Raw genomic sequence first — 22,387 nt, forward strand, 5'->3', positions numbered from 1 at the left:
CTTCTACATTCTGCTTAATTAGATGAGGGAACTCAAACCCAGATCCTTAAAAGTACTGATCAGCGTTCCAATGCCTAAGCCTTAGTTGCTGCTGCCCACAGGAATTTTCAGCCCCAACGTTGGCACTTAGGCTCCCCATACAGTACAGCGGAGATTTAGGGGCTTGATCCACAAATTGTGGCATCTAAGTCCAACATTTAGACACCACAGACAGGCTTAAAACCACCACTCAGTTGCCATCTAACCCTGTGGGCACCTAAATTTCACCAGTTAGGCAGGTTCAAAGCTGTTCCAGAGCTGCTGAGTTGCCCACACCCTTGTTCACATATAAGCCCTGTCCTTGGCTTTTCCTATTGGCTCAGCTTGCTGGCAGCTGTGAATCCCACTTTTAAGTGCCCAACTCTTCCTATGCTTTGCATAGGGAGCCTGGATGCCTAATTCAAGGCTAAGGATTTTATTAGGCCCTAGCAGGGTGACTAAAATTAGACATTGCAGTGCTGAGCTAAAAACCTCCTTTGCGGAGCTAATGCCTCGTGGGCACATATATTTCTATTGGTAAAATCTGAGATGCTCACGTTTCTACTAGTGGGCATGCACACAGCTGCTTCAGTCCTGACACCACCAAGTGACTTGCTGCCTAACTCATGGGCCTTGGTGGGATTCACAGCCCCAACCAATCTCACCTGTGTGGCCCGACTCAGTAGTTAGGATGCTTTATGGCAGTGGTGTGCAAACTGGTGTGTGCACCTTCGGTGGGAGGGAGGGAGGGAGGGAGGGGGAAAGAAACGCAAGAGGTTCTCTGGGAGGGGGTTGGGGGGGTGCATGAAGAAACTGTGATGCTGTGGGCCCCACAAGACCCACTGCTGTAATAGCAGGCGTGGGATAAAAATAGTCTGTAATGTTGGATGGGAGTGGGATTAAAAACATAGACCTCCTGCACCGCAAACACCATCAGTGCCCCCCCGCTACCCTACCCTAGCCAGCAGTAAGTCGTGACAATGCCTCCCTTACTGCTTCTGCCATCCCACCCTGTGGTACCCACACCCACTAGTATGGCAGGGGGATCCCAGTCCTGCTGCAGGCTAGAGCCCTTGCCCCCCCCAAAGAAGAAAAAAGTTTCAGATTACAAGTCATGTGGGGGCAGGGGACAGAGGTATGACAAATGCTGTGAATGGCAAGGGTGGCTGTGACTGGAAAACTTTGCTGCCTTATGGCATGCCTCTTATGGAATTGCCTCTGCCTCCCTCCCTCCCTTATAGCCCCTAGGAAGTGAGGGAGCAGGGACTGGAACCTGGTTTGATCCCAGATGTGTGCCCTACCCACTGGCCTATAGCGATTCATTTTCTCTCGCTCTCTCTCCCCCCCTCCTTTATTATACACAGTGGAACAGCAGCAACGGGAGAGATCAAGACCCTCTTTCCCTTCCCCAGCCCCCAAGTACCCCAAGCTTAGGGCATTCTCCTGGGAGGATCTGTGTTCAAGTGGCTGGTCCACATGGCGGGGAGATTTGGCTCTCACCTTCTGGGTAAATGCTCTTGCCCCTAGGATTTTGGTTAAAAGCAGACCCACCCCCAAAAAAAGCCAGGAGTGGGTTCATGGCTGAGAATGCCAAGTGCAGAGAGGCACTGTTCACTGGTCCAGACTGGTGGCTAACTCCCCAAACCTCGTGCTGCCAGGGAGTGGAGGAAGGAGTGACAGATCTGGAGCCCTGGTCCCCTGAAAAAAAATCCCCCACCACGGCCCCAGGGCTGAAGGCATTTCTGACCTCAGGTGTTTGCAGGGAGGGAAAGAGGCAGAGTGGAGGGGGGGTGGAATAGGGTGGGGGAGGGGATCCATGCTCCAGCCAGGGCCAAGCTCCAGCACCCCCTCCCACCTGGCTAGGGTCATAGGGGGTGGAGGTGAGTGCTAAGTCCTGTGGCCCTGACCAGGTGCTCAGTGCTTCTCCCCCACCCAGTGGCCCTGACTGGGTTGGGGGGGTGGGGGGAAAGGGGCTGGGCCCAGACCTCCTCCTCCCCCCTGCCACGGGGAGAGGCAGAGAGCACAGAATGGGGAGGGGCCCTTGGCTAGAAAAGGCAGACGGGGGATAGCCTCCCCTAGGGGAAGCTCCACCCACTGCCTATGGGCAGAGGTAAGACTACACCCCTCACCTCAGCATTTCCTATGGGCTTGGCTAGGTGGCTAGCTTGTTGGCATCTGAGACTTCAGGGCAGGAGTGGGCAAACTTTTTGGCCTGAGGGCCACATCGGGGCTCCAAAACTGTATGGAGGGCCAGGTAGGGAAGGCTGTGCCTCAGCAAACAGTCTGCCCCCCACCGATCCAACCCCCCCCCCCCATTGTCCCCTGACTGCCCCCCCCTCCTGGGACCCCTACCCCCTAAACCCGCCCCCCCGGTATCCCATCCCCTAGCCACACTCCTGCCCCCTGACAGCCCCCCTCCTCCCCAATCACCCCCTGCTCTCCAACAGCTCCTTATCCCCCGCCCTCTTACCATGCCGCTCAGAGCACCAGGCCTGGCCACACCGCCGTGCAGGCTAGAACACGGGGCGGGCTGGCGGGTCTTGCAGCCGCGCTGCCCGGCAGGAGCTCGCAGCCCAGAGTACTGGCGGCTGTGGGGGAGGGGGGACCAGTCTCCCCAGCCGGAGGCTCAAGGGCCAGGCAGGACGGGCCCCCGGGGCAGTAGTTTGCCAACCTCTGACCTAGAAGCTGCAGGGAGTTGTGGTAAGTGCCCTGTGGATCCTGCACCCCAACCCCTCACCCCCGGTCCCCTCCCCCACCCACACTCCCTCCCAACACCCCAACCCCAGCCCTGAGGCCCCTCCTGTACCACAAACCCCCTCATCCTTGCCCCCTGCCACCACAGCCCCCTCCTACACCCAAACTGCCTCCCAGAGCTCCCCCCCCCATCCTCCTGGCCCAGCCCTGAATCCCCTCCTGCACCCCAAATCCACGGCCCCCTCCCCCCAGCTCGTAGCCCTCTTCCCCCCCCCACATGAAAGTGAGGTGAGGGTGGGGGAGAGCATGCAACAGAAGAAGGGGGGGGGACGGAGAGCGTGGAGGCGGGGGGGGCCTCAGAGAAGGGGCGGAGCAGGGGTGTTCAGTTTTGTGCCATTAGCAACTTGGCAACCCTACTTACCAGTGGCCTGCATCCAGCCTCACCCTACCCCCCCCACCCCCAGCTACATGGTCAGTGCATGCCTATGGGAGCAGGCCCCACTGACAAGATGGGGACACGCAGCCTAAACTGCATGTTAGCTGGGGGGGTGACCTGTGGGCTGAGGTGGTTTGTGAATGCTGATCGGAGAACTCACAGGCACCTACAGGACTTAGGGTTAGATAGCAGCAGAGTGGCAGTTTTGAAAAAAGTCAGTGGCTCCTAAATGGAGGTGTTAGGCATCTAATGAAGCAGCTAGGCACCTAAATATCTTAGAGGAGTCATTGGCCAGTTAATGGGTAACAGGAGCCACCAGATTAGTTACTGCTAACGATATTAAACCTCCTGCTTCAGGGCTAAATCCAGTCTCTAACTATTAAAGATTATCCCACAACTGCCTCCTGCAGTGTTGTCTCCCTCCCCCACTCCACCTCAAAGTATCTGGTACTGGCCATTGTTGGTGACAGGACCCTAGATGAGCTGGACCTTGCTGCTAATCCAGGCTGGCAATTCCTAGTTAATACAGAAAAGGGTCGAGTACACTATTTAACCCATATTTAACTACAATTTCTTAGGGACTTTTACTATGGCGGCATAGCGCATGCAAGCCTGACAGCTACACAGTGATAGAAGACCTCAGGCTACATTGACTCTGCAATGAAAGAGCTGCAGCACAGCTGCGGCTGGCCTGGGTCCGACTACTTGGGCTTAGGCTGTGGGACTAAAAATAGCAGTTTAGCTGATCGGCCTCGGGCTGGATCCTGGCCTCTAAAACCCAGCAAGAATGGAGGGACTCACAGCCTGGGCGCCAACCCGAGCCTGATCGTCTCTACTTTAGTCTATTTTTAGTCCCAGAGCCTGAGTCGCAGCCAAGGGACTGGGCTCTGAGACTGTGTGCTGCCAGTTTCTTTTTTGCAGTGTAGACATACCCTAACAGTGCTATATTTTACCACGTCCAAAATCCTTTTAGCATTAAACCAATAATAAAGTCACTAAAAGACAGGTCACTATGGCAGCTTAGAAGCCATTGTAATCTATAACAAAATCTTTTACAGTGACAATTAACATGTTCTGTAAATCAATTTGACTAAAGTTCACCAATTTTAGCACTATGTGTGGGTTATGCCGCCAGTAGCCAGGGTGAAATGGCTCTTCACATAATCAGTTTAAAATCCATTCTTTTCTTTCTAAGGTGCCATGACATAACATGGGAGGAATAAAACACAGTCACTAAGGGTATGTCTTCACGGTAGCTGGGACCATGCCTGCCTGCCCACAAGCTACCTCTGCTCAAGCTAATGTGCTTAAAATAGCGGTGTGGACGTTATGACACAGGCTAGCCACGTGAGTAGGGATCTGGTGGGGCCAGTGGGGGTGTCAAGAGGGCTTGTACTCCGGTGACTAGCCTATGGCACTGCTTGTGCCACAACATCCTCAGTGCTCGTTTTTAGTAGGTGACCTCAACGTGAGCTAGTGTGTGTCTGTCTACCTAGGCTGGGAGGCTCACCCTAAACATCTGAAGAAGTGGCTTTTTTACCCATGAAAGTTTATGCCCAAATAAATCTATTAGTCTTTAAGGTGCCACCAGACTCCTTGTCACCCTAAACTGAGAGTCGGGACCCCAAAGCAGGTCATGACCCCATTTTAATGGGGTTGTGAGGGCTGGCTTAGACTTGCTGGGGCCCAGGACTGAAGCTGAAGTCTGAGCCCCAGCACCCGGGGACAAAGCCCGAGCTGCACCACCTAGGGCAGAAGCTGAAGTCTGAGTGCTTCAGCCCTGGGTTGCTGGGCTCAGGTTACAGGCCCCTTGCCTCAGCTTTGCCCCCACCCTTGCCCGGGTGATGAGGCTCAGGCTTTGCCCCCCTCACTCCTCCCCCCAATCTGAGGCAGCAGGGCTCAGGCAGGCTCAAGCTTCGGTCCCCCCTTCTGGAGTTGTGTAGTAATTTTTGTTGTCAGAAGAGGGTCATGGTGCAATGAAGTTTGAGAACCCCTTCTCTAAATGGTGGAAATTAAACATCAGCTGAAAATTGGCCAGAGAATGGGGGTAAATAATGGGCAAGTAGTGTAACTTGTACTAGTTTTGCATTCAGGGGTTTGCAGACTGAAGGGGTAAGCAGCAGGGGGAAAATACCAACTGAGACAAAGGAGAAGGACTGCTCTATCCTACTTGCTGCATCCCTTCCGCCTCCTTGCAGTTATGGTTTAGACTCCACTGAATGCTAAATTGGTGCAAATTATGCTATGTGACCCATTTTCTAACCACATGCCACCACTGTTTATGTCCTGGCTGAGTATGAAGCAGAGACTTCCACAGGAGGTGCAGCTACTCCCATCAGGTGTGAATTTGGGCAAATTGTGTACACCCAGTGTGATCCCACTGCCTCGGGGTATTGCACCTCACTTTTGAGTTTCCTGACTTTTGACATTTTAAGATCAACCATTAATAATAGCTTTGGTTTCACTCTTTGTACAATGAAGGAGCTTTATCGCCTGAATTATAGTACTCATGTAATAAGTAAATTACTCCCAGAAATTACTTTGAAAAAGTGATTGAGTTTTAGTAGTTGGGAGTTGAAAGGACAAATAACACAGGAAATGAAAAGGAGTACTTGTGGCACCTTAGAGACTAACAAATTTATTTGAGCATAAGCTTTCGTGATCTACAGCTCACTTCATCGGATGAATAAATAAATTTGTTAGTCTCTAAGGTGCCACAAGTACTCCTTTTCTTTTTGCGAATACAGACTAACACGGCTGCTACTCTGAAACAGGAAATGAAATCCATCTTTCTGTGCAAGCCATTATAACCCAATAAGACCCACTGTGAATTTCCATATATAGAACTATTAGTGTCCACCACTGTAATTCACAGGAACTAGCCACATGTGCATCATGAAGAACCTGCCCTGTTCTGCTACTTTTTGTCCTCAAGAGGACAGTCTCAGAACCACTGATCTCAATCCACTCAGGCTCCTAACCTCACTGTGACCCAGGATCTATGAGAAGAAAGTTACTGGGGAAATAGATAGGAGAGAGTTTGGAGTGGTAATGTTATATCTCATGTAATTGATGCCAAACAATTTCTATTCTGCTGGTTGGTGTAGACTTAGGAACATCACGTAAGTACCTATCGTAGGGGAAGGATTCAGTTCATGTACTCTTAATCCATTGCAGGCTGTCTTGCAGATTGCATCTGGAAATGGGAGCATTACAGAGTTAGTGGGAAATATAAAAGGCCAAACAGAATGATGGAGTTACTGAGAGTCCTCTGACCTCCTGAAGTGGCCCCTCTCATTTTTCAGTCTTAATTATATGCACAGTGCCACAGATGGTGGCGATATCCCAGGATACAATCTAGTAAACCTTGCCCTGCCCTCTACTCCCTCTCCATTAAGAAAGAGCAGCCTGACATCATAGCAGCAAGTGCACATTTACATCAAAAGGAATTTTCTTTGTCATTTTCATATTAATGTGAAATGTCAGATTGTATCGTCTCTCACATGATCATCAGACGGGAATTTTTTTGCCGTTAAAGACTCTATATTGGAGTGGAGCCCGGCAATTTAAAAAGAAATACAACATTTACAGATCAAATATTAATTACATGCTCAATAGAATCATATTTTTCAAAGGAAAAACTTATAAACAAGAAGCTAGACCCTTCTATATGACCAGCAATAAATTTTGGGTTTGTAGGCTTATGAAAGATAATCACATAATTGTGAATTAGAAAAATACTGGCCTAGCCTGCATAAAAACCTCCATTAAATAAGTATTTTAAGTTTTCACTATGAAAATTCAGTGGCAACGTGCTTTAAAAAACTATAATGAATTAAACATCCCATTAACGATAGTCAAGTTGTTTTTTACAGATCACATACTTTACAGGAGGTGAGCTGGCCAGACAATGTTAATTATTGGATTATGATACAATTGGATACAAAATGTCCTTTTATGTATTTCTTCGCAAGAACTTCCTGAATATTGTAGCAGTTTCCACCCACAAATCCTGTTAACCTTGCTTTTTTAGATTGCTTTGCTCTTCTGCGAGGTTCAATACCCTGAAGCCTGATACAGTAGGTGATTGTGATTGCAGTCTTGTGCGTTCATTCCTCAGAACACGGGTTTAATCTCCAGGTGATTTATCGTAAGTGATTCTGGTTTCCAGTCTGGTTGAAAAAAGTGAATATTGAATGTCCGTGCCCAGTTCTCAAACACTCGTTTCTCTGTGATAAAACGATGATGGCTGCCCTTTCGTCCCCGCTCGTGTGAAATGTACATTGTACATTCATCAGGTCCCAAAGGTTCATAATAATGATAAGGTACTGAAGAATGATTAGGATCCCTGCGGAAAAAAGAAAATAGATGGAAGCCCAAGATGTTCTTCGTACTGATTGAAAAAAGATGCTATCTTAAATAAGCTGGTGGGCGCAAATCATTTTTTGTCCCAGTTAAACTGAATTTCCTGCAGCTGGTATTTTTCTAGCATAGTTCAGCAGTATCTGAATGAAGCAAAGGTGGTTTTCTTTTTCCTTCCTTTTAAAAGAGTGACTCCACTGGCTCAAAAACAAGGGAGGGTGTGCACACGGCAGTGCCACATTGCTGCACTGAAATTTGAAGCACGGTGCTTAAAAGTTACTCACACCTTCTTGTCAACTGTCTGTAATGGGCCACTCTCTTACCACTTCAAAAGTTATTTCTCCTCCCTTGGTATCCTGCTGTTAATTGATTTATCTCGTTAGACTGACCTAACACTTGGTAAAGCCAACCCACATCCTTTCATGTATTTATACCTGTTCCTGTATCTTTTACTTCATTCAGCTGATGAAGTGAGTTCTAGCCCACGAAAGCTTACGCCCAAATAAATGTGTTAGTCTCTAAGGGGCCACAAGGACTCATTGTTTTTGCTGATACAGACTAACACGGCTACCACTGAAAACTATATTCAGTTTTTAACTCGAGAGGAGAGGTGCACACTCTATTGAACTGGGGGAAGGGGAGGAGTTGATCCCAGTCACTTCATTCTCTCACACCTGCTTGTGTGAATATTCTCCCACCATGGTGCCACACAACTTCATTAGCGCTTCCCACATATATCAGGTTGATGATGCAACCCTCTCTTGCTGACTTTTTAATCAAATGGAACCAATGCACAAATGAGTTCCTTCTATTATAGTATCAACTTTCATATATGTAGGGGGCAAAAATTAAAGCCATTCACACAGGGCATCTCTTAGACCTTGTAACCCCATGCACATCAACCTGCAGGGATGCCACAGAGCACAACATTTTAAGTAGAGAGAGATTTATATGAGACATGGATCATTTTAACAATTTTCAACTCACTGATGGTACCTGCTACAGAAAAGGTGTTTGGTTTTAATTCTCACACCATACTTTGGTTGCCCTGTTTGATTGTCTATATCAGCCAGTATGTTGTTTTGAAAAATATACATATTACCCTCCAAAATGCCTTTAATATGGGCATGGCTAATTTGATCTCACAAGAAAACCTATCCAGGCCAGTGTTACTACTGGAGCTTAAATGGAGTGCATATGGCCAATACAAAACAACTCTAGTGTAGGGCTGTTTTCTGGCTGATGCAGTGCTCCCATAATTCCTCTGAAAGAAAAGGAGTACTTGTGGCACCTTAGAGACTAACGAATTTATTTGAGCATGAGCTTTCGTGAGCTACAGCTCACTTCATCAGATGCATACCGTGGAAACTGCAGCAGACTCTATATATACACAGAGAATATGAAACAATACCTCCTCCCACCCCACTGTCCTGCTGGTAATAGCTTATCTAAAAGCCATTTCCAGCACAAATCCAGGTTTTCTCACCCTCCACCCCCCCACACAAATTCACTCTCCTGCTGGTGATAGCCCATCCAAAGTGACAACTCTTTACACAATGTGCATGATAATGAAGTTAGGCCATTTCCTGCACAAATCCAGGTTCTCTCACTCCCTCACCCCCCTCCAAAAACCCACCCCCATACACACACAAACTCACTCTCCTGCTGGTAATAGCTCATCCAAACTGGCCACTCTCCAAGTTTAAATCCAAGTTAAACCAGAACATCGGGGGGGGGGGGGGTAGGAAAAAACAAGAGGAAATAGGCTACCTTGCATAATGACTTAGCCACTCCCAGTCTCTATTTAAGCCTAAATTAATAGTATCCAATTTGCAAATGAATTCCAATTCAGCAGTTTCTCGCTGGAGTCTGGATTTGAAGTTTTTTTGTTTTAAGATAGCGACCTTCATGTCTGTGATTGCGTGACCAGAGAGATTGAAGTGTTCTCCGACTGGTTTATGAATGTTATAATTCTTGACATCTGATTTGTGTCCATTTATTCTTTTACGTAGAGACTGTCCAGTTTGACCAATGTACATGGCAGAGGGGCATTGCTGGCACATGATGGCATAAATCACATTGGTGGATGTGCAGGTGAACGAGCCTCTGATAGTGTGGCTGATGTTATTAGGCCCTGTGATGGTGTCCCCTGAATAGATATGTGGGCACAATTGGCAACGGGCTTTGTTGCAAGGATAAGTTCCTGGGTTAGTGGTTCTGTTGTGTGGTATGTGGTTGTTGGTGAGTATTTGCTTCAGGTTGCGGGGCTGTCTGTAGGCAAGGACTGGCCTGTCTCCCAAGATTTGTGAGAGTGTTGGGTCATCCTTTAGGATAGGTTGTAGATCCTTAATAATGCGTTGGAGGGGTTTTAGTTGGGGGCTGAAGGTGACGGCTAGTGGCGTTCTGTTATTTTCTTTGTTAGGCCTGTCCTGTAGTAGGTAACTTCTGGGAACTCTTCTGGCTCTATCAATCTGTTTCTTTACTTCCGCAGGTGGGTATTGTAGTTGTAAGAAAGCTTGACAGAGATCTTGTAGGTGTTTGTCTCTGTCTGAGGGGTTGGAGCAAATGCGGTTGTATCGCAGAGCTTGGCTGTAGACGATGGATCGTGTGGTGTGGTCAGGGTGAAAGCTGGAGGCATGCAGGTAGGAATAGCGGTCAGTAGGTTTCCGGTATAGGGTGGTGTTTATGTGACCATTGTTTATTAGCACTGTAGTGTCCAGGAAGTGTATCTCTTGTGTGGACTGGACCAGGCTGAGGTTGGTGGTGGGATGGAAATTGTTGAAATCATGGTGGAATTCCTCAAGGGCTTCTCACTAGCCGTCACCTTCAGCCCCCAACTAAAACCCCTCCAACGCATTATTAAGGATCTACAACCTATCCTAAAGGATGACCCAACACTCTCACAAATCTTGGGAGACAGGCCAGTCCTTGCCTACAGACAGCCCCGCAACCTGAAGCAAATACTCACCAACAACCACATACCACACAACAGAACCACTAACCCAGGAACTTATCCTTGCAACAAAGCCCGTTGCCAATTGTGCCCACATATCTATTCAGGGGACACCATCACAGGGCCTAATAACATCAGCCACACTATCAGAGGCTCGTTCACCTGCACATCCACCAATGTGATTTATGCCATCATGTGCCAGCAATGCCCCTCTGCCATGTACATTGGTCAAACTGGACAGTCTCTACGTAAAAGAATAAATGGACACAAATCAGATGTCAAGAATTATAACATTCATAAACCAGTCGGAGAACACTTCAATCTCTCTGGTCACGCAATCACAGACATGAAGGTCGCTATCTTAAAACAAAAAAACTTCAAATCCAGACTCCAGCGAGAAACTGCTGAATTGGAATTCATTTGCAAATTGGATACTATTAATTTAGGCTTAAATAGAGACTGGGAGTGGCTAAGTCATTATGCAAGGTAGCCTATTTCCTCTTGTTTTTTCCTACCCCCCCCCCCCCCCGATGTTCTGGTTTAACTTGGATTTAAACTTGGAGAGTGGCCAGTTTGGATGAGCTATTACCAGCAGGAGAGTGAGTTTGTGTGTGTATGGGGGTGGGTTTTTGGAGGGGGGTGAGGGAGTGAGAGAACCTGGATTTGTGCAGGAAATGGCCTAACTTCATTATCATGCACATTGTGTAAAGAGTTGTCACTTTGGATGGGCTATCACCAGCAGGAGAGTGAATTTGTGTGGGGGGGTGGAGGGTGAGAAAACCTGGATTTGTGCTGGAAATGGCTTTTAGATAAGCTATTACCAGCAGGACAGTGGGGTGGGAGGAGGTATTGTTTCATATTCTCTGTGTATATATAGAGTCTGCTGCAGTTTCCACGGTATGCATCTGATGAAGTGAGCTGTAGCTCACGAAAGCTCATGCTCAAATAAATTCGTTAGTCTCTAAGGTGCCACAAGTACTCCTTTTCTTTCTGCGAATACAGACTAACACGGCTGTTACTCTGAAACCTGTCATAATTCCTCTGTGCCTCACTCCTTCCTGCCCCCAGGACGGGCCAGAATGCACTACTCTGACTACTGTGTACCAGCATAATGGTCCACACAAGGTTGTTCCCAGGGGTGAAAGTAACTTGGAGTCTTGAGCAGGGGGGCATGGCCTCGACTAAAAGAGGCGGGGCCTTTAACTACCCGGGCCCTTTAAATCACCCCTGGAGCTCCCAGCTGCACAGGCAGCTGGGAGCCCCGGCGCAATTTAAAGGGCCCGGGGCTCCGGCCACCACTACCGCAGTGGAGCTCCAGGCCCTTTAAATCACTGCCAGAGCCCTTCCACCAGGGGCTTCCGCAGCAGGGCTCGGGTGGTGCTTTAAAGGGCCTGGGGCTCCGGCTGCTGCAGGGAGCCAGAGGCCCTTTAAAGTGTCAGCCTGGGGAAGCCGGTCCGATGCGGCACGGCGTACTGGCTCTTGCCGGTACACTGTACCGGCTTACTTTCACCTCTGGTTGTTCCAAGTTGTTGCAACTCAGAGGAGCTATGAAGTTGCTCTAAGGTGTGTGCTGAGCTGGCCCCTGATATGGCGCATGAATAGACCAATGCAGAATCAGGGCTGGCAGCTGTAATGCCAAGGTTATTACTTTCCGTTTGAAAAAGGAACTATTTAATGTTTGATCTCAATTTCAATCAAATATACAAACAATATCTAAAGTATTTTGGTATTGCCCATTATTTCTATTGTATAGCATCTGTCACCTGCACAATTCTCTGGCTAATTTTCCTTATTTCACCAATCTCTATATTGTATGTGCAGCAGTCATGTAAAAAATTGCTGGTGCTTTCCATTTATCCCTCAGATTAACATTTTAATTCAATCAGTCTGGCTTTCTCATAACACAATACAATACTGAGATCAATCCTCCAGCACCACACTAACAATAAAATTACATTTCTAAAAACAAGATTGATTCTGTTCTTATTGTACACAGCCTCACTGGAATATGTATGAGAACTAAAAAAAAAATACAAAGAAAAAACAAAAAACCCATTAGTACTTCATCTACAGACCCCGATTTTTTTAATTTTAAAAATCCATGTTTATATATGTATTTAATATAGATGGTTTCATCTATCACCAAGGTAGATTTCTAGATCTCTATTTCAAATGAATGTCACACGCTAATTTTATTATAAAAGGTCCAATGTATTAAAAAGAAAAATAAATCTCCTAGCTGAGTGGTTTATACTGTTGCCATAAATCTAACAGGGTATATTTTTAATGTGGTATTCAAAAAGAAACTACTATGTATATAGGCATGTGCATATAATTTAGATTATTGCTCCTTTACATGTATTCCCCTCCGCACCCCCCGCCACACTTTCTCTACTGTAAATCTGGAGTAACTGTTTAAGTCACTGGAAATACTCGGCTGTAAAATCAGTGTGTGTGAGATCAGAATCAGGTCCATGGTATCCATCTAACTAATACTTTTACTGTGGTAACAAATTAACTGCTTAGGGTCCACTCCTGCTAAAACTTCCAGGCTTACTGGCTCTGGCACTTCCTAGGCTTTTAAACAGCATCTTGGAGTCTGCATCATATTAAAAAGGGTGGGTATCCAGCATGTTGGATTAGACAAGAATTCCTTTTTCTCATCATATGGAAAGATAAAAGCTTATTAGGAAGATACTCCCTATTTAAAGGGGTTAGTTCAAAGCTACAGTTGTAGAAACACATGTAGACTTCAGAGTCTGGAGTTGGGACCTGGATGGTCCCAAGAACTTGGAACAGAAGAGCAAATGAAGCAAATAATTTATTTGTATTATGTCTCTTCCCCCTCTCTCCTTGTGCCTCTACCTTGAGTTTAACTCCCATGGATCTTATTTTTTGCTTTGTTTGAGGGCTTCAATAGCAGGCCAAACTTTCCTATGTAGGAAGGCCTATATCTTGTGCTGGCTGGGGCCTATAGTTACTTCATAACAATGTGTTATTTTAGACCCAGATCTTGTGAATAACTCCACACTGGCTTCAGTGGGACTCTGTATGGGTACAGATGTCCACTCATGAGCAGTCACTTCCAGGATTGGGTTCCAGAAATTCCAGGTTATTCCATTTAATACAGTGGTGACTACTAGAAATGGGTCTGAACCAAAACCAGTTATAGGAAAACACCAAACTCAGGGGAAGGGAACATCCAGATTTGTATCTTAACAGCTTTGGCCCAGCTCTTCAAAGGGATACCCAATGGGAGTTAGGTGCCTAAATACATTTGAGCGCCTGGGCCTTTGTGTTTAGTCTCTTCTTCTCTCATATAAGGCAAACCTAAATCCCAGTTCCAAAGACCCCTGAACTTCAGGATTGCTGGGTTTGGATCTGAACTCTGTGGCTTGAGTAAGTACACGGTAACCCAACTTAACTGTACCATGTTCTCTCCTAACTGCAATCAACTTGTGTCACCGGCAAATGAAATGCATGAGTAATCTCTATCAGGAAATTGCTAGTCATCTCATTTATTAATATTAAAACAGATGCTATTTTACCACTGCCTGACACTGGACATTAATCAGTATTTTGTCAGTTAGCATGCATATTAATATCACAGCTGGGAGAGAGGTGTTGGAGGGCAGTTTGTAAAATACACTATACTTTCCCACTCATCGCATGCCAGTGCTGACACACAATAAGCACTTGTATCTGGCGTCAATCATTTGCTTTTTGACACTTCAGTGCACATTTTTCCACAGATGGTATCCACCCACACTGGTACCTGAAAATACAGCAAACCGTGTTTGCATTGAAAGGAATGAAGCAGAAAAACAAGGCCATCCCATCTCCCGCTCCAGTCAATCTCTTCCTTTACAAATTAAAAGTGGCTGTAAATCAGCCTTGCAGAATTATACTTGCTCACTCGGGGTGAGTACTATATATATTTTGAAGGGTGAATAAAATGTCATCATTCTTTATCATCATCAATCATCATGTTGAAGTATGGACAAGCAGATTTTGTGCTTCGGCTGTTAAGTTTTCTGGACAATTTTGCCTCCTCTCTCCAGTGCCCTGCCCCCTTTGGAATCTAATTTCTAGTCCATTAAAATTGTTCCAAACACCTTTATACATTTTGCTCCTGGTTATACAGGACGGAATTGTGCAGCCCTTACTGAGGCAGTGCTCTCACTGAGGTCAATAAGTAAGGACTGAAGGAGATAGCCCACCATGAATAGTTGCCATATAATTGGGAATAAAATGCATAACTCCAGACAACATAACTAGGAACAATAGCTACTTGATTTAAGGCAGTTGGGAGTGGGACAGAGTAAGAAGCCAGATTCAGAGGTGGTGGCCAAAGGAATAAATTACAGGACTTTAAACACCACTTTGCCTACATTTTCACAAATGAGAAACGACCTTGCAGCCAAACAAGAGAATTCTTGATAGGAAAATATCATTTTTTTACCTGACTCTAAATTGCCTCTATGTATATGCCTCTGGTGTAAAAAGAGTTAGCAATTAAAACAGTGGTCAGAATAAGCTCTACTGTGGGAAGATCTCCACAGATCCATGCTGGGGCTCTCCTCAGGCAGAGCTCCTCCCCAAATGCGGAAAGCAGAAACATGTATGGTGCCAGCCTCCCTCACCCAGCAGCTGTTAAGTGCAGAAAAGGTTCTGTGGGGTTGCAAATGGAGCAGGAGCCTGGCGGCTCTCTATGGCACCATTCCGAGATTGTGTCAGATTTCCTATCAGAAGTTAATCCCACCAGAAGTAACATCAACCCTCTTGTGTCCTTCTGGCATATGCTACTGGGCAGCCAGAAGCTTGGGTATGTCTCTCTGCACTGCAAACTAAGACCAGGCTGAGACTCAGGTCTGAGCCCAAGCCCCACCTCTGTCCACACACAAATCAGTCTACTTGCATCAGCAAGCACTGTGGAGCCGAGGCCTAGGACCCAGCTAGGAGGGTTCTTAGAGTCTGAATCCCACTGTGACTTGGGATAAGCCCTGTCATTTTGCAGAGTGGACACAAATCAAACGACCAACCTGAGATGGAAGGTCTGTGTAGTGCAGAAGAGATGCATTAGCACGGCTATGAAACCCGGATCCAGCAACTGGAAACACAGTAAGTTTACAATGCAGTGTGGATGCTCAAGCATTGGATAGGAAACCATAGTCCACTTGTGAGTCCACAAGTTCGGGTCTCATAGACCCAGGCTTAGCATGCAGTGTGGACATACCCAAGGGGATCCAGCAATGGCAATGCAGCTCCTGGAGCTGGGTTGCAATGGGAGCCAGTAGAGACAGGAACATCCATACAGAATGGCTCCTGTCTCTGGGGAACAATGGCGCTTCCTTGTGTGCCCAAGATCACAGGAATTAGGAGATCTCACTGTCTGTGAATTCTACAGGAGCCCAAATCCCTCACTTTGCAAGGACAATTAAAGGAAGCACTGTGAAATATGGTGTATTTCTGCTCTTTTGACTTCTTCCAACGGCTTCTCTACAGAAGAGGGAGATCTGGCCCCAAGTCCACTATGGGCTGGAATTTGCTTCCTGAACACTCAGAGTAGGTGATCTTCCCCCTTAATTTTATTTTGGAGCAAGAGAAGTGTATTCTCTGGGCTACACTGTTGCTAGGGACTAAAGCAGGTTATCATCTTACTACCGGAATACTTAATAACTTCAGCGCATCCCTATCCAAGCAGCACTTTGTAAGTCAGATACTCACATAGAGTGGCATAAGAGCAACATCAGGGCACCTTAGGGTTTGTCTACACTGCAATTAAAATCCACAACTGGCCTGTCAGCTGACTCAGGCTTGCGAGAGTTGGGTTAAGGGGTGTTTAACTGTGATGTAGACGTTCGGGCTTCGGCTGGTGCCTGGGCTCTTGGACTCTGCAAGAGTGGAGGATCTCAGAGCCGGGCTCCAACCCAAGCATCTGCATCACAGTTAAACACCCCCTTATCATGAGCCCTTTTGTCCAAGTCAGCTGACATGAGCCAGCTGCAGGTATTTAATTGCAGTGTAGACATACCCTTCGCTTTTGAAAAAATCCAGTAATATGATGACCAAGGTGAACGATTCAATCTTACATATGGATCTATTGCAGAACACCAGAAAAATCACAATACTCAGGTCAACCATTTCACTTTCAATTGCAAATACCAACACACGTAAATATTAAATTTAGTAAATGTACAGATTTATACACCTAAGTGTTGTTTGTGTTGACAATGAAAATCTTCTCATTCTGTAGGACAAATTCCTTTAAACAGAATTTGTTTCCCCCTGCCCTGGTGGAAAGAAGTTTGGTTAATGATCTTAAGCTAATAATTTTAACAGAACCAACTATGTAATATTCATGATTCCTCTGAAATGTCCTTCACATTACAGATTTGATATCAATTTAGTTCCATGAGAGTGATCACCCAGACTCATTACTTTGAGTAAGAGAACCAAAAAATGGCACCAAGGCTAAACAGAGTAAAAGAGGCAGTTAGAGATAAAAAGACACATTTTAAAAATTGGAAGGCAAATCCTACTGAGGAAAATAGAAAGGAGCATAAACTCAGGCAAGCCAAGTATAATTAAGCAGCCAAAAAAAGGATTTGAAGAGCAATTAGCAAAACAGACTAAAACTAAACAGCAATTTTTTTTAAAGTACATGAGAAGCAGGAAGCTTGCCAAACAATCAGTGGGGACTTTGAGTGATCAAGGTGCTAAAGAAGCACTCAAGGAAGACAAGGCTATTGCAGAGAAGCTAAATTAATTCTTTGCATTGCTCTTCACTGCAGAGGATGTGAGCAAGAGTCCCATACTTGAGTCATTGTTTTTAGGTGACAAATCTGAGGAACTGTCCCAGTCTGAGGTCAACAGAGGAGCTTTTGGAACAAACTGATACATTAAACAGTAATAACTCACCAGCACCAGATGATATTCACTCAAGAGTTCTGAAGGAACTCAGATATGACATTGCAGAACTATTATCTTTGGTATGTAATCTATCATTTAAATCAGCCTCTGTACCAAATAATTGGCAAATAGCTAATGTAACACCAATCTTAAAAAAAAACTACAGTAAAGAACAGAATTATCAGACACATAGATGAACATGATAAATTGGGGAAGAGTCAGCATGGCTTGTAAAGGGAAATCATGCCTCACCAATCTATTAGAATTCTTTGAGGGGGTCAACAAACATGTGGACAAGGGTGATTCATTGGATATAATGCATTTGGGGTTTCAGAAAGCCTTTAACAAGGTCCCTCGCCAAAGGCTCTTAAGCAAAGTAGGCAGTGACAGGATAAGAGGGAAGGTCCTCTCATGAATCAGTAACTGGTTAAAAGACAGGAAACAAAGGGTAGAAATAAATGATCAGTTTTCACAGTGGAGAGAGGTAAATAGCGGGGTCTGTACTGGGACCAATGATGTTCAACACATTCATAAATGATCTGGAAAAAGGGATAAACAGTGAGGAGACAAAGTTTACTGAAATCGTGGAAAAGCAGCATCACTTGCCCCATAACCTCAGCCATGCAGAACACAATGCCATCCACAGCCTCAGGAACAACTTTGACATCATAATCAAAAAGGCTGACAAAGGAGGTGCTGTCATCATCATGAATAGGTCACAATATGAACGAGAGGCTGCTAGGCAGCTCTCTAACTCCACATTCTACAGGCCATTATCCTCTGATCCCACTGAGAGTTCCCAAAAGAAACTACCCCATCTGCTCAAGAAACTCCCTGAAAAAGCACAAGACCAAATCTGCACAGACACACCCCCTAGAACCCGACCAGGGGTATTCTATCTGCTACCCAAGATCCATAAACCTGGAAACCCTGGATGCCCCATCATCTCAGGCATTGGCACCCGGACAGCAGGACTGTCTGGCTATGTAGACTCTCTCCTCAGGCCCTACGCTACCAGCACTCCGAGCTATCTTTGAAACACCACTGACTTCCTGAGGATACTACAATCCATTGGTGATGTTCCAGAAAACACCATCCTGACCACTATGGATGTAGAAGCTCTCTACACCAACATTCCACATAAAGATGGACAAACCGTCAGGTCCATTGGTGATGTTCCAGAAAACACCATCCTGACCACTATGGATGTAGAAGCCCTCTATACCAACATTCCACATAAAGATGGACAAACCGTCAGGAACAGTATCCCCAGTAATATCACGGCAAACCTGGTGGCTGAACTTTGTGACTTTGTCCTCACCCACAACTATTTCACATTTGCGGACAATGTGTACCTTCAAGTCAGCGGTACTGCTATGGGTACCAGCATGGCCACACAGTATGCCAACATTTTTATGGCTGACTTAGAGCAACGCTTCCTCAGCTCTCGTCCTCTAACGCCCCTACTCTACTTGCACTACGTTGATGACATCTTCATCAGCTGGACCCATGGAAAAGAAGCTCTTGAGGAATTCCACCATGATTTCAACAATTTCCATCCCACCATCAACCTCAGCCTGGACCAGTCCACAAAAGAGATCCACTTCCCGGACACTGCAGTGCTAATAAGCGATGGTCACATAAACACCACCCTATACTGGAAACCTACTGACTGCTATACTTACCTACATGCCTCCAGCTTTCATCCAGACCACACCACATGGTCAATTATCTACAGCCAAGCTCTAAGATACAACCAAATTGCTCCAACCCCTCAGACAGAGACAAACACCTACAAGATCTCTATCAAACGTTCTTAAAACTACAATACCCACCTGCTGAAGTGGAGAAACACATTGACAGAGCCAGAAGAGGACACAGAAGTCACCTACTACAGGACAGGCCCAACAAAGAAAATAACATAATGCCACTAGCCCTCACCTTCAGCCCCCCAACTAAAACCTCTCCAAAGCATCATCAAGGATCTACAACCTATCCTGAAGGACGATCTCTCAATCTCACAGATCTTGGGAGGCCAGTCCTCGCTTACAGACAACCCCCCAACCTGAAGCAAATACTCACTAGCAACCACACACCACCCAACAAAAACACTAACCCAGGAACCTATCTTTGCAACAAAGCCCGTTGCCAACTCTGTCCACGTATCTATTCAAGGGACACCACCATAGGGCCTAATCACATCAGCCACACTATCAGAGGCTCGTTCACCTGCACATCCACCAATGTGATCTATGCCATCATGTGCCAGCAATGCCCTTCTGCCATGTACATTGACCAGACCGGACAGTCTCTACACAAAAGAATAAATGGACACAAATCAGACGTCAAGAATTATAACATTCAAAGACCAGTCAGAGAACACTTCAACTTCCCTGGACACTCCATTACAGACCTAAAAGTCACAATTCTTCAACAAAAAAACTTCAAAAACAGACTCCAAACAGAAACAGCAGAACGGGAATTAATCTGCAAACTGGACACCATTAACTTAGGCTTGAATAAAGACTGGGAGTGGATGAGTCATTACACTAACTAAAAACTATTTCCCCATGCTAATTTTCCCCCTACTGTTACTCACACCTTCTTGTCAACTGTTTGAAATGGGCCATCCTGATTATCACTGCACATTTTTTTTCTCCTGCTGAGGGAGATAATTATCCTGCTGATAATAGCCCACCTTAATCGATTGGTCTCGTTAAGAGTTGGTATGGCAACCCCCATTTTTTCATGTTCTCTGTATATCTATCTATATATATCTTCCTACTGTACTTTCCACTGCATGCATCTGCTAAAGTAGGCTTTAGCCCATGAAAGCTTATGCTTAAATAAATTTGTTAGTCTCTAAGGTGCCACAAGTACTCGTCGTTCTTTCTGCTGATACAGACTAACATGGCTACCACTCTGAAACCAGACAATACGAAATTACTCAACACAGTTAAGTCCAAAGCTGACTGTGAAGAGTTACAAAGGGATCTCACAAAACTAAGTGACTGGGCAACATAATGGCAGAAGACATTCAATGTTGATAAATGCAAAGTAATGCACACTGGAAAACATAATCCCAACTATACATACAAAATGATGGGGTCTAAATTAGCTGTTACCACTCAAGAAAGAGATCTTGGAGTCATTGTGGATGGTTCTCTGAAAATATCCACTCAGTGTGCAGTAGCAGTCAAAAAAGCTAACAATGTTAGGAACCATTAGGCTAGGGATAGATAGTAAGACAGAAAATATCATAATGCCACCGTATAAATCCACAGTATGCTCATATCTCAAATACTGTGTGTAGTTCTGGTCACCCCATCTCAAAAAACATATATTAGAATTGGAAAAAGTAAGGAAACAAAAATGATTAGGGGTATGGAATCCCATATGAGGAGAGATTAAAAAGACTGGGACTGTTCAGCTTGAAAAAAAAGAGAGAGCTAAGGGGGGATCTGACAGAGATCTATAAAATCATGAATGGTGTGGAGAATGTGAATAGAGAAGTGTTAGCTACCCCTTCCCATAATACAAGAACCAGAGGTCACCCAATGAAATTAATAAGCAGTAGGTTTAAAGCCAACATAAGGAACTACTACTTCACATATGCACAGTCAACCTGTGGAACTCATTGCCAGAGGATGTTGTGAAGACCAAAAGTATAACTGGGTTCAACGAAGAATTAGATAAATTCATGGACGATAGGTCCATCAATGGCTATTAGCCATGATGGTCAGGGACATAACCCCATGCTCTTGGTGTGCCTAAACCTCTGACTGCCAGAAGCCGGGACTGAATCATTTGATGATTGCCCTGTTCTGTTTATTCCCTTTGAAGCATCTGGCACCAGCCACTGCCAGAAGACTGGATACTGGATAGATGGGCCATTGGTCTGACACAATATGGCCATTCTTGTGTTCTTATATAAACAGTAGTAAATATTATAGTGTCTTATAATTTAATATTATGCTACTTTGTTACAGTACACTGATTCTTATGAACATTTTACACACAGTCATAGTGAAGATGTTAAGCTCTCTGGACCAGGGATTGCCCTTCTTTTTTCCCATCTACATGCATGGACCCCAACAAACAAACCTCAAAGGGGTTGTCTTACTTTACACTGAATTAAAGTGGTACACAGATTTATGACTTATAAATTCATAGGGATCGCTTCACTTACCACCAGAATGCAACCACTTCTGGGTTAGGACCTGGCAGCCATCATAATGGTGCCAGGAACTTTACAGTTTTAGAGTAGGAAGTGAAGAAGGTCTTATCCAATTGAATTGGCAGGAAACTCAAGTAGGCGGAGTGCAATGGAAGTTGTTTATGTCTGATATCCGTAGTATCTCATCTCATCTGATGCCTTCCTTGAAGAGCTCCTTGTGAAATTTGGGAGCTCTGGTAGCAACAGCTCAAGTTACAGTCACTAATGTTCTGTTAGAAATACATAAAGATTCTCACCACGTACAATTTGGTGTTGACATTGCCTATGGTAAAGATCCTGTCAATAAGCTGCTACTTCTTCATGGTCAGCACAAATGCAAGGTCATGAATGGTCATTTTTAATGTTCAAAAGAATTAAAACAAAAGAAACTCTACCTCCATGATACAATGAGCCAACCCATCTCTGTAATCTTGCTTTCCTTGCCACTGAAAGTCATTTTACCGATAAACTAGACTTCAGTGAAGTCAGTGAGTTTGCAGCAGAAAATTCTATGAAGTACCCACTAGTTCAAATGGGGAGTGAGCGATGAAAAGTTGTACTGAATCCCTTCCCCTTGTTGCATATGAGCACTGAATGTGGCTGAAAATAAACTGTACTTGTGAAATGGCTCAATATCAATTTTTGTAGCAAGTTACCTCTCATTGAACTTACACCTGTTACCAAACTTTCTAACACTAGCCAGTTTCACTGGCAAAAGTCTGAGTGCTGTGTCTTTCACCTGCAAACGAAATTTGCATTCACAAGATAGCTAATAGCAAGATTAACCATCCATTTT

At 45.3% G+C, this 22,387-nt stretch overlaps 1 protein-coding gene across 1 annotated transcript in view; it reads right to left on the bottom strand.

Annotated features, from left to right (window-relative positions):
* Positions 1-7,191: 7,191 nt before the first annotated feature.
* The window catches only part of ST6GALNAC5 (ST6 N-acetylgalactosaminide alpha-2,6-sialyltransferase 5), an 89,618-nt gene continuing 74,422 nt past the window's right edge, over positions 7,192-22,387 (bottom strand). Inside the window, exon 5 of the mRNA XM_077824986.1 lies at positions 7,192-7,496. Within this exon, the coding sequence (XP_077681112.1) occupies positions 7,265-7,496 (232 nt within the window). The 3' untranslated portion in view covers positions 7,192-7,264. The remainder of the gene's footprint in view (positions 7,497-22,387) is intronic.

The sequence above is a fragment of the Eretmochelys imbricata genome, chromosome 8 (genome assembly GCF_965152235.1).
Source record: "Eretmochelys imbricata isolate rEreImb1 chromosome 8, rEreImb1.hap1, whole genome shotgun sequence".
Classification (NCBI taxonomy): Eukaryota; Metazoa; Chordata; order Testudines; family Cheloniidae; genus Eretmochelys; species Eretmochelys imbricata.